This window comes from Equus asinus, chromosome 10 (genome assembly GCF_041296235.1).
Source record: "Equus asinus isolate D_3611 breed Donkey chromosome 10, EquAss-T2T_v2, whole genome shotgun sequence".
Lineage (NCBI taxonomy): Eukaryota > Metazoa > Chordata > Mammalia > Perissodactyla > Equidae > Equus > Equus asinus.
The window spans coordinates 32,301,364-32,314,630 of record NC_091799.1 but is presented as its reverse complement, the minus strand read 5'-3'; the positions used below and the strand labels follow the sequence as shown (position 1 = coordinate 32,314,630).

The window sequence follows — 13,267 nt, the reverse complement described above, 5'->3', positions numbered from 1 at the left end:
AACACAGATGAATCTAAAAATCATTTTGCTGAGTAAAAGAAGCTAGACATCAAAGAGTTTACATTGTATATATTAAGTATGAATATTCTACTCCATTTATATGAAGTTAAGAAACAGGGAAAATTAATCTATGGTGACAGAAATCAGAACAGTTGCCTAGATTGGGTCTAGAAAAAGGCAACGGGGAACATTTTGGATGGATGTACTACTGTCTTGACTTGGGAGTAGGAAACACAGGTGGACACATCTGTCAAAATTTATTGTACTATAAGACCTGTGCATTTTACTCCATGTAAATTACAGCTCAGTTTAAAAGAGAAAAGATTTCCCACAAAGGCCTTCTATATTTTCTATAGTTCAAGCACAGCAGCAGGCAAACTTTTTCTGCAAAGGGCCAGAAAGTAAATATTTTAGGCTTTGTAGCATATGGTCTCTGCTAAACTTACTCAATCCCGCCACTGTCCCGTGAAAGCAGCCAGACAATATGGAAATGAATGAGCGTGGCTGTGTTCCAACAGAACTATTTACAAAAACAAGTGGCAAGTTGGATTTGGTCCACAGGCTGTAGTTTGCTAACCCTCGGTCAAACAAATAGAAAATCTATCTTCAAAATTAATTTAAATATGCTGTATTGTTCTTTCCTATATAGTCGCACGCTGTAATTACTAGAAGCCAATTATAGTCCTTCCTAAACATGTGGCTTTTTCTACGTTCATCTAATCACGTAAAATAGGAAAATAACCCAAAAAAGACTTAAGCATATTTAATATAGATTATCATTTTTAAAAATCTTTGGTTTTAATAGCTACTGTAATATTTTGAAAAAAAATAACTAGGAAAATTCCAGTTTAAGATAAACTAGCTAGTAATAATTAAAGCATAAGCTGGAAATTTAAAATACACTTAGGTACACACTTAAAAAGCTATGTTACCCACAATGCTGACACTTTATCTGGTATAACAAAGTTCTTGAAACATGCCCAGTATCACTCATAATCACCTGGTTGGTTCTTCATCTAAAAGAATTGAAAATTAAGGATAGCAATCACTTTTCACTGTTTTTAAAGGCATTTCAAAATACGAAATAACATGAGGAAATAAAACAAGTATTTCAGGAAAAGTACCAAAAGCTAATTTTCTTGCCTAACTTAGGCAAGGCTCGAAAACTGATATCCTACATGGAACATCCAGGGTATATGACCAGGTATAAGTAAATCTCAAACATGATATAGCCCCAACTGCCTGAAAATGTTTACCTGTCTTGAAGAAAATTCCAATCTAAAAAATGAATTTAATTCTCTCTCACCATGGTATATACCTAATAGAAGAAACACTAGCAAAATTAGAAGGCTTGGGTTCCAGTACCAGTTTGCCACCTAACCAGTTGTGTGACCATTTGGCATACATCCATTCATCAGGTATTTCTGAGAGTTTATGTGCCAGACGCTGGAAACACACTAGTGAAGCAAAGATCAAAATCCCTGCCCTCATGACACGTTCTAGTGAGTCACTTAATCTCTAAAAACAATTCAGGGGCCATCCCAGTGGCACAGCGGTGGAAGTGCACACATTCCGCTTCTCAGCAGCCCAGGGTTCGCCAGTTCAGATCCCGGCTTGGCCATGCTGTGGTAGGTGTCCCACATATAAAGGAGAGGTTCGCCAGTTCAGATCCCGGCTTGGCCATGCTGTGGTAGGTGTCCCACATATAAAGGAGAGGAAGATGGGCATGGATGTTAGCTCAGGGCCAGTCTTCCTCAGCAAAAAGAGGATTGGCAGCAGTTAGCTCAGGGCTAATCTTCCTCAAAAAAAAAAAAAAATTCAGCTTTCTTTCTCTAAAATAATGGATTTCATACTTAAGGGTATTTTTAATTCTTTAAAAATGAAATCCATACTTTCTGAATCCAGGAAAGCAACTTACGGAGCATAACTTGAAATCCATTCTTGCCACTGGCTAAAACTATTTGTTGTGTCATCACATTCAGACAGCAAACCGAGGAAGATAAGTAACTGACATTCTTGACTTTTTTAAATTTGCTAATTTTGGTTTACACAATCTAGACAAAACATGGGCCTTACTGGCCTATTACTTGGTAACTAAACTTCCTTGGATGGGATCCAAGGAAGAAGCAGAAAAATCTTACGAGAAATTTCTACACATAATGAGTAATTTTACAGACATTTCTAGTATTTAGATCTATAAAAACATAGATTACCTCGTGAATCAACTAATCAGCTTATCCTTTCTTCAAAGTAGAATCTGATCTTTGTTTTCAAAGTGCTTGCTGCAAACAGGTAGTCAGAAATCCAAATCGTGTATTCAAATCTGGTTCCTGTGCCTAACATTTAAATTTTTCTTGTATTTATCACCAAGATATGTTTTTCCCCACAATAAAACAGGCATAACAGTCCTTCAAGCATAATTCCTCAACTCCAAAACGGTAAGTTTTTTAAATGTCTCACATATTCATTTTTCCCAGATAAACTGTAGAATCACAAATTACATTTCTGCTAAGACCAAATCAACATTCACTTTAAATTCCCTTCCCTCATGGGCACCTACAGAGACACCAAAGTGACCCTACCTGTGAGCCTGCAGTTTCTAATCTGAGTATCATTCTCAAATGAGAAATTGATTTAAGTCTCTCCAAAAAAAAAAGCCTATCTCACAAGAGGCTCCTCCATTTATTTTAAGCTCATAAAGTATGTTCAAAGTTTGCCAAAGCAAGCTAACTCCACCCAACTTCAAAAAGTAGTAGTTCCCAATTATGCTAATCTAGAACATAGACTATTCTCCTAGCCTCAAATGCTGTTTGCTGTATTTATGCTTATTTGTTTAAGAATCTTACGGATATGAGCAACAGTAAGTGCAGATACACAAAAGTGCTGAAAGCGCTAGCAAGAAGAGCCAATGGACAGAAAGTGGTGGTAACTTTACATAAAATACATATAAACATGAATTATTTCTTTTCATTTCCCACAGTAATCTGAACTGTTAAGTGGCCTCTAGAACTAGGTTCTCACTTCAGCTCTATCAAATACCAAATTGCTAAAGGAAATTTTAAAACACCCATTTATATTTTAAAAGCCTCATATTGATGAACACTGTTAACTTGATTTTAGAATCCAATAAATGAGAAGATTTTGATAAAACTGAAATGACATAACTTAGAAGAATCGCTACTGTAAAATATTAATTATCCAGCTCGCCTACTGTTCACCTTTTGGACAGAACCCTCATTTACTGGCAGCTAGGTATAATGAAAAGAAGAGTCAGGCTCTGCAACCAAGAAGACATGGGTTTGAACTCTGGTGCACGACGCCTTGAACACAAACTTTCTGAACCTATTTTTTCATCTCTAAAATGGGAATATTAATACCTACCTTGAAGGACTGTTATAATAATTAGTGAAAATAATGGAAAGCAGAAGGCACACACTAGGAATGAAGAAAATTTAGCTGCTGTTATTTTATTACTCATAATCACATCCAAGAGAAGATGTACGAAAGGACATGATAGAAAAGTAAATCTGAGCCTAGGTTACATTTAAATACTAAAACAAAACAAAACAAAACCACACACCCTGACAGTTCAAGTAAAACTCTGGGCTAAACTTTTCGTTCACATTTTAAATACAAGATACTACTGTAGCCCCTCCTTACAAATATATAAAATCCCAAATTAGCTACACGTCTACTTATTTCGGAGCTAAATAAAAATGAAAGATTATTGTCACACAGTAAAACATAACTTTATGAACAGGTGAGATGATTTCACCATTGGAAAAAAACCGCCAAAACTAAGATTTAAAAATGCTTATGAAAGGAGAGTAAAAGATTCCTACCTTTAAACCGACTGCTATAAGATCTGTAACAACACTGTATGGAAAAAGTAAAAAGAGAAAATGGAAAACAAAGTTAGAGAACAAGTTTTTAACAGACAGGATAATAAGATTAAAGAAAAAAGAAAAAGCATTATAATAACAAATAATAAAAATAAGAATGTGATGAGTTGTGACACGTTTACACAAAGAAAGGTGACGGGACAGTCTAGCAACAGCAGAGCGTAGAAGCAAAGCTTTGACAGCAATGTAAGAAACAAATCAAATTCTCTTTCGGTATCTAGAAAAATACAGTTGTGTTTCAATAAAATGAGTAGCTACGTGTTTATCCATTACATCTATTTAACAAATCTAAACCAAAACTTAAATCACTCAAGTTCATTCTTTTAAATCACTGGTACAAATTATCATGTTTAAAGTTTAAATGAAATAAAACCAGCAAGTGGATTTTACAGAAATAGAAGGTCTCTTGCAAATTTGCAACTACCCCCCAAAACAGCTCACCAAAATATAGCTAAGATAGTCTCTCAGAACTAAAATAAATACAAACATCAAATTTCGGATATCAAAATTTTCAAAGATTTTCTTTTTAAACAAATTCTACCACATCAAAACTGTGTTTAAGTATAAACTATCTCAGGAGGAATGAACACACATACACACACAAAAGACAGCTGGTAGTTGAGGAGGAACTAGAAAGATGTGTTGACTGGGGATTTGTTGTTTGTTTTTTAACTATTCAAAATAACGAAAGAGGACCTTTCTCAAGCCGTGGGAAAATGGAGAAATTTAATTAGCCTCCTGAAAGGAAATATTCACCGTGTTCAAAACCACATCCCTTAACGCCAAGGTGTAAAAACCCCTATAAAGTTCTGCCAAACAAAAATCCATCTCTAACCCCAAAGAAATTGTCTTTAATTAAGTTTGTCTCCATATCTCCTAAAAGAACGCTATAACTAAATTCTACATATTGTTAATAAACTATAATGTCACCATTACTTAAGAAAAATCAACAAATTTATTACTCTGAATTGTTTGAGGCAATTTTAACTGTTTTAAACAATAAACACGTAGATTTTTTATTTTTCCTTATAGACTTTTGAAATTTGAAATTTAAATATGACAAATAACTGTGCATAAAAAAACAAGATTGTGTAATATACTATAGTATTGGTCCTGTTGCAAAGAGCAAACAGTGCTCCTATCTGAACTCCCAAATGAACTTACCTTCCAGTATCTGTCTTACTGACCCACACATTTAAACCAATAAACTCATTCTTAGCTTTAAAGCCACATACGGAGTGAAGACTTAACTTCTTAAACACTATCCAAGATTAAATCCGCACTTCACAGTTGTCCAAGAGTTCAAACCCAAGACCCATGACCCAAGAACCCTCTTTATCATCACTATCAATTTTCCAATATAAAAAGCTAGCCTGCTTCCGCATCTCCAGTCAAACCATCTAATGACAATTCACAACACATAATGAAACACTAATTTCACAGCCTTCCTGAACTGAAATATTGGCATAATTACACAAATAATTAAAATAGTAAAATTTCCCACACACACACACACACAGTGTAATTGAAGAAAGAGATATGAAATGAGTTCTCAACAATGCTCTCAGAGAAGCTTCAATTAAACAATAAAAATAGCTTCAGTTAAATAAAAAAAATACTTTAAAGAACATCACAACCATAAATGAAATCTAAAGTTGCACTTTGTCTAATGTCTGGAGCAGTGTGCAATCTGCATTCAAATGAGTTAAACCAATATATCACACAGACTTATGATGAAACCAGGAAAATGAAATCCAAGGGAGGCAAAATTGCTGGAAGAGTCCATCGTCTTTCCACAGCATGACAACAAACATCAACTATAGGGCACCATGTACACGGCTTCTACTGTTCAAGCAAATCCCATATATTCTACAACCAAGAGGTTTACACAAATCTTGTCATCAAAAGCAAGTAAAAGGCCAAATGCCTAATTAAAATAAATGAGTGGATCTGCGGGCTCTACCAGAGTTGGAGATTTTGTAAAAAAAAAAAAAAAACAACTTGAATGTACACACACCACGACCTTCCATTAACTCCTGAAGATTCTAACCTAGTAGCTTCCTTTATCATTTAAATATCTGTCAGGTCCCACCCCATATCCCTGGGTCCCCAGAGAAATATTTACACCGGTGATTCCAAATCTCTTTACTTTGCTCACGGACCTCATCAACTTTTAGAACGTTTGAGAATTGCACTTATACAATATTTTACGTACACGGCGGGGAATTCACCAAGTTTCTTTGGGGGGGGTGCAAGGGGGTAGCGGCGTCCAGGGTCACCGAGTCCAGACGCCTGGCGCACACACATCGTTAACACGGCTCACAGCACACACATCCGGACCTGGCTGCGGGACCAGGTCGCCGCCCAGACGTGTCCAGGCGCGTGCACCCGCCACTCGGCGGCCGCTCGCCTCCCCGCCAGGGGAAGCTCCAGCGCTCGCCCCACCTCGCCGGTAAACAGCAACTCCCCGAGCGGGAGGACGCCCGCCCCGAGCGCCGCCTCCGCCCCCGCCTCCCCCAGCGCCGCGCACCATTTTCTGAGAGGAAGTGTCGGGAGGCCGGGCCGGCTTCCCCCGACTCTCGGCGCGGAGGGCGGCCCCGGGAGCTGCACCCTCCGCTGCCCCGGGCGAGAGTGCGAAGGGGCGGACGGCACCGGGGCGCCCCGTGGGGGCAGGAGACGCTGCGGCGGGCCGCCCCTCCGCGACTCGGAGCTCCCCGAGGAGGCTCCCGGAAGCCCCGCCGTCGGGCCCGACCGGGGCCGCTCCTCGGGCCGCCGGCGCCGCGCCCGGCTCCCCGGCCTCGGCGGGTCGGGCCGAGAGCGAAAGGAAGCGGGGCCAGCGCAGCCCGGCGCGGCTGCTGCGCCGCCGAACACTTACCCATCCATGGCCCAGACGGAGGAGCGCACGGTGCAGGGACTGACGGGCTCCCCGCAAGCGGAGGGAGGGGGCGGCGGCAGCAGGGCGGCTCCGGGGACCGGCAAGCGGCGCCTCTCCGGAGCCCCGGCCGGTAGGAGGTGGAAGGAGAGTGGGAAGCAGGGGCGGAGACCAGGGACGCTCCCGCCACCGCCGCGCCCCCGCCTTCCCCACCCCGCGAGCGCGTCCCCGCCTCGCCGCGCCCCGCCCCTCGGCGTCGCCGCCCTCCCTCGGCCCCGCCCCCCGCCGCCCTCCGGCTCGGCTCCAGGGCGCCCTCTTCCTGCGGGCGCCCCGAGACTCCGCCCCCGCCTCCGCCTGCCTTCGCGGGAGCGCGCGCCTTGTGCTTCCCGCTTCGCCGCCCCGCCCGCCCTCCCTCCCTCCCTCCCTCCCGCGGGCTCCGCGGGCCTTCCGGCTCCTCCGCCCCGGGCGGCCTAGCTTGGACACCTCCCCCTACCGGCGGGAAAGGCGTGGGGAACCCGACTCGGGAGAGTAGGCAGGAGCGTCCCGGGAGGACCGCAGCGCGGCGGCGGGATTGCCCGGCGTGGACGAGGCTGTCGGTGGCTCGGCCCCGAGCGCGGAGGCCAGAGGCGGGCTGTGCACAGTCTTCGGAGCTCCGCGTCCTGCAGCGCAAGGAAGTCCGGACTCGGGACTCTCGGGCGGCGGCCAGCTCCAGCCGGCGCGGGACCCGCCGGTCGCCCGCCCGGGGGCTGGGAGGCATCCTCCGGGACGCGCACGGGCCCGATAGGTGTGGTTGGGATGACGACGAGTGAGGTCAAAGAGATTGCCCCGAACTTGAGGGCAGTGAAATTTTTAGACAGTTTTAGTCTCTGCGTGCTTTTCGACCCGACAGTCTGGAATTGAATTTACATGAAGCATTCATTGCGTAGTATGGAGTGGCCGCTATATTTTATAAAAGTTTCCACTTTCCTCCGTGTAAAAACACAAAACCAGAAACCTACAGGGACTGATTCCCGTTTTTCAGGTGAAAATTTAGACACGAATAGAGTGATTTGCCGACAATTTCACAGCCTCTAGAGCCATTTCCTCTGGTCTGAGCAAAATTTTAACTAGTGGCAACTCGCTTGCTTTTTTCCCTTTTATATTCTGTCTGGTTTTGAAATTGATTTTCAATTCGCAGATCACCAAAGCGTGAGCCACTAAACAACCGAATTCTTAATCTCCTGAGTAGAAAGAGGGGCTGCACCTCCTCAGGCCCTCTTTTGAAAAGCGAGTAGCAAGAACTTAGTCATCTATCCTTGCTAATACCCTGCTTTTAAATAAGTGAGTGCTTCTGAAAAGATTTAAACTGTCAGTTCATCCGTCATGCAATCAGTATCTGTTGAGTGTTTACTATGTGCCAAGTGCTCTCCCGGATACACAAGAAAATCAGGTTCCAGCCTTCATGGATGAATGGATTCCTCGGTCAGTTTATTTATTATTTATTTATTGGCAAAAAACAATTTTCAAATAGCTCTGATATCCTACTCAAGGAGGCCATTTTTAAAGTACTGTGTCTAACCTCAATCCCTCTTTCCAAAAGGTCAAATATATTTTGGGTTTTTTTTTTTTTGAGGAAGATTAGCCCTGAGCTAACATCTGCTGCCAATCCTCCTCTTGTTTTTTTGCTGAGGAATACTGGCCCTGAGCTAACATCCGTGCCCATCTTCCTCTACTTTATATGTGGGATGCCTACCACAGCATGGCTTGCCAAGCGGTGCCATGTCCGCACCTGGGATCTGAACCTGTGAACCCTGGGCCGCCAAAGCGGAACGTGTGCACTTAACTGCTGCACCACCCGGCCGGCCCCTAGGACCATTTTTAAAATCTTAGGTATTCCCATAGTCGATAAGCATGGGGAAAACCATGGCCTTCTATAATTTCAGCAAAAGTTTCTGAGTTTCTGGAATGATCAGATGTCACCCATGCGACCTGGCTTGTTATGAGAACTTTATATTCTGTACACTGGCTTCTTAATGGTGAAGACGGTAACACATTCTCGATTTGCTAATTGCTGTATACTTTTGAAAAGTAAGACAGAATAATTTGGTTTGTGAATTTTCCAACATTTTACCTTCCTTGTGTTAGAAAATTGGTCTTAGAAATTCCCCTGAAACATTTTCATCTGATAAGAGACACCCCCCCACCTGCTATTATTATGTTTGGAGAAAATGTAACCTTTGAACATTAGCCCTAAGGAGTTCTATTATGCGCTGATAGTTAACATTTAACCAACATTACCCTTTGTGTTCACAGGTAAGACTTCTTAAGATATAAAAGGAATACACATGTACATCCAAAAATAAACAAATTAAAGGAAAAAAAAGTAATACAAAGATGCCAATATAGGTCAGAAATAAGACCAGCCATTAGGTGAATCTGGGAGGTGGATGGTTTAATATCATTTTATCCCTTGACAAATACAAAATCATAATCATTAACAACATTCCCTAAAATGGAAACATCTGAAATTATACTGAGCGAAAAAAGCTAAACTCAAAAGTTTAGATACTGTGTGATTCCATTTATATAACATTCTCAAAATGACAAAATTATAGAGACGGAGAACAGATTAGTGGTTGCCAGGGGTTAGGAACCGGGTGGGAGGGTATGGAGAGAGAAGGCCATGGGTGTGACTAAAACAGAGTTGCAAGAGGGATGTTTGTGGTGATGGAACAGTTCTCTATCTTGATTATGGGGTTGGTTATACAAATCCACACATGATAAAACTGCATAGAACTTTAGACACAACTACATATGAAACTGACAAAATCTGAATAAGATTTGTGGATTGTACTAATATTAATGTCCATTTCCTGGTTTTCTTATAGTTATTAAGATGTTACCATTGGGGGAAACTGGGTGAAGAGTACACAAGACTTCTTTGTACTACTTTTTAAACTTACTGTGAATCTATAATTACTTCAAAATAAAACACTAATTAAAAAAAAGAAATCTTACAGAGTGTTCCCTTAATACTCGTTGCTATTTGTTCAATAGTTAAGCAATATCAAACTTCAAAGGCTTAAGAAAAGTGTGTGGGAGTATAATTCCTATTTTTCAGGCTGTATCACCTTAGTAGTCAGACTAGGTTATAATAGCTGACACATACTGGGTCTGACACACTCTGCCCAATTTGTTGAATTATGAGCCTTCGAAGTCCTTTCCAACTATTTGAAGAGGAGGCTTGAAAGTGTCTCCTACATACTCATGACCTCTCTGCCACCATGAGTCATGTGCATTTTCCTCATCCTGTGCCTGACCCTGATGTAATAATCATGTCCCTGTGAAGCTCCTGACAAGATCAGTGCCTGGTTCAGAGGACTCCAAAGTTTGCGCTGCACATGCTGTCTCCTGTCACTGTCCTACAGAAGGTGTCCACGCAAAATAACCAATAACCGTTCTGTAGATGAGAGAGATAAATTGAATTTTACTTGAGCCAGGGTGAGGATTATGACCCTGGAAGGCAATTTCCACAAAGGAAAAAAGCGTTCGGAAAGGCATGGTTTTCAGTACAATCTTATACCTTTTTAGGACAAAGAACATACATTAAACATGCCCAGGATACATATTCATCTAAGTTTCAAAGAGGTATTCAGTTGCAAATCAACAGGTCAACGTGACCCTGACCTTAGGAAAGGGACTAATAAGGGCATTACCAAATTACCAGTTGGGCGTAGGAGGGGAAGTATGCATTCTTATCTTGAGTGCATTCTTTACTTTAATGGTTAAAATGGATGTATGATGTATGTCTGATAGGCGTAAGTCAGGCTGCTTTAGTTCAAGCCAAATCAGAATGGTTACCCCATATACCTCAATGGGTGAAAATCTCTTGTCCTCAGAGTTGCCAGCTCAAGTCAAAGTTGCATTGGCTTTTCTGGAGCACTTTTCTGAACCGGGAAGAATTCGTTTCCCCTGTCTTTTTGTCATACTTCGGCATACCTAAGTCCCAGTGTCTCCAAAAGTTTTTAATGAGACCGCCCTTTCCATTTGTATTCACAGAAAATCCTTAAGGCTTTAGGCAGAAGTCTGTGGGGCTAGGCCAGAGAGCAAACCGAGTGATAATCAGTACACTCTTGTGACCAAATCAGGTTTGTTTTGCCGGCTGCACAAATATACCAATCACCAAGATGATGAATTTGCAATGAGAAAGGATTTAATCACAAGGCATCCAAGCAAGGAGACAAGAGAAGCAATCTCAAATCCACCTCCCCCAAAATTGAGGATTAGGGAGATTTACGAGATAAATGGCAGGGCCGTCTGAAGTGTGGGAATACATGATTGGAGGTAAGGAGAAGTGAGGTAATTGATGATCTTTGCGAGCGTAGTCAAGCTTCATGGCTCTTCGCAGGGCACCTGTTCACAAAATGGCAATGTCACCAGGATCTGAGGGTGGAGTTTTTGGCTGTTTGATGTCAAAGGATCACCGAGTGGTCATCTGCACAGGGCCAGCTGGTGAATAGGTCATCTTAACCAGCCTGAACTGAACAGGGAGTTGAATCTTGGTTCCTGAAAAATGCAAGCACCCATTAGCATAGTGACCCAAGTGTCAGAGATGTTATTTATAGGGTGGGTTTTAGTAACGCGTTATCTAACTGCTTTTGCAAATAGAAAACTGAGTATAGTTAAAGCAAGTTGCCCTCCCTGCCTTTTCACTATTCTAAGAACCATCATCCCGCTTAAGCACTGACCTTTTGTCCTTAAGACTGGTGCACCCCACTCTCTACCCTGAGGGTAGGTTCTTACCTAGGAGTTTCCTTGGCCCCACTTAGAAGTAGATCTCTAGGAAACAGAGGTCGTCACACTTCTTCAGATATGCTTAAGTATATTTGATCCTGCTTAATTTCAAGCTGAGACTCCCACACCCACAAAAAGAGAGCCAGTTCTCTTCACTGACCTTATTTATCAAAGAACTATAAAAAGGGCACTATTTGAGTTAAGTAGTGGAACACCTCTGCCTAGGGAATAAAATGAATAGTACTGTATAGTAGTTAAGATTGTGATCTAGAGCCAGACTAGCTAGTTTAGAATCTTAAATCTTTGTGAAGTCTGCGCAGCGTTGCATTGCCCTGGCTCAGCTCCTGCTGGAGCAGAACTTCCCAGCCCTTGCCATCCACTGTCAGACGCCCCAGGAGGGAAGGCTTACCTCCGTATCAGCAGTTTAAAGATTTTCAACAATGAATTCTTGTGGCTCCCAACTTATTCAGCTGAGGCATAAACATCTCGAGGGTGAACATTGCCTTTAACTACGACATGCCCGAGGATCCTGACACCTACCTGCATCGTGTGGCTAGAGCAGACAGGTTTGGCATGAATGGCTTGGCCATCATTTGTGTCAGATGACAATGATGCCAAGATCCTCAGTAATGTGACCTCTTTGAGGTCAATATTAGTGAGTTTCCGATAAGATAGACATTTCCTCTTAACAGTAAACAGACACGGTAGAGGACTCACCCACTTGTTCTAGAATGTTCCAGTCTGTCCCTCTTCAGGAGACGACACCAGGTGTGGGAGTGAAGGAGGCACTACTGCCACATCCCCCTAACAACCCTCAATCCCCACCCCATGAGTTCCCTCGTTTGCATCACCGCCACTCCTAAACCCCTATTTCCTGATTTGTCAGAATGTTTCTATGGACCATCACTTGCTAAATGTGTGAATTGGGACAAGATATTTAACCTTTCTGTGCTTCAACTTCCTGAACTGGAAAGAGGGGCTGATAACTACTTATCTAATAGCTTTTGGGGAGGTTTAAATGAATCAATAAATGAAAAGTACTTAAAATGGTGTTTAGCACATGGTAAGTGCTCAATATGCTTATGCTTATTACTAATTATTATTTTGTATTACAATTTTTAGCTTACAAAGCAGTAGAATTCCTTAAGAACATAATTTGAGAATCATTTATTTAGTTTGGACCGTGGAATGGTGCTGGTTTACAAACACTACTAGTCCCTAACAAGAAAAGAATGGAATATGAGAATAAGTGTCTAGAAACTTTCAGAGCAATTTGACAGAGAAATATTATTTCTATTGAATCTAATAGTGAAAAATTTGAATTCATATTCTGTATTTGTTTTTTATTTCAATTTTTTTTTTCCCAGGAAGATTAGCCCTGAGCTAACATCCACCACCAATCCTCCTCTTTTTGCTGAGGAAGACTGGCCCTGAGTGAACTTCAGTGCCTGTCTTCCTCTAATTTATATGTGGGATGCCTACCACAGCATGACTTGCCAAGCGGTGCCATGTTCACACCCGGGATCTGAACTAGTAAACCCCGGGCTGCCGAAGTGGAATGTGCACACTTAACCGCTGCACCACCAGGCCAGCCCCAGCGTTTGCATTTCTATCAGATTCCCAGGTGATGCTGACGCTGCTGATAGTATGGGAGCCAAACTTTGAGAATCATAGATGTAGCCGGTTAAGATTTTTCTGCAACCCTTACACCAAGAGTTGG

The 13,267-nt window shown here is 42.2% G+C and overlaps 1 protein-coding gene across 11 annotated transcripts in view; it reads right to left on the bottom strand.

Moving 5' to 3' along the window:
- Positions 1 to 9,102, bottom strand: part of PTBP3 (polypyrimidine tract binding protein 3) — a 103,748-nt gene extending 94,646 nt beyond the window's left edge. For 2 of the 11 annotated variants that reach the window (XM_070518985.1, XM_070518986.1), the window contains exons 1-2: positions 6,778 to 7,013; positions 3,843 to 3,876 (exon numbers count right to left, since the gene is read on the bottom strand). In XM_070518985.1, the coding sequence (XP_070375086.1) occupies positions 3,843 to 3,876; positions 6,778 to 6,785 (42 nt within the window). In that variant the 5' untranslated portion in view covers positions 6,786 to 7,013. Of the gene's footprint in view, positions 1 to 3,842; positions 3,877 to 6,777; positions 7,020 to 7,267 lie in introns of those variants that run through there. The other 9 variants (XM_070518993.1, XM_070518996.1, XM_070518984.1 and 6 more) reach the window with 9 other exon arrangements.
- Between the last annotated feature and the right edge of the window lie 4,165 nt (positions 9,103 to 13,267).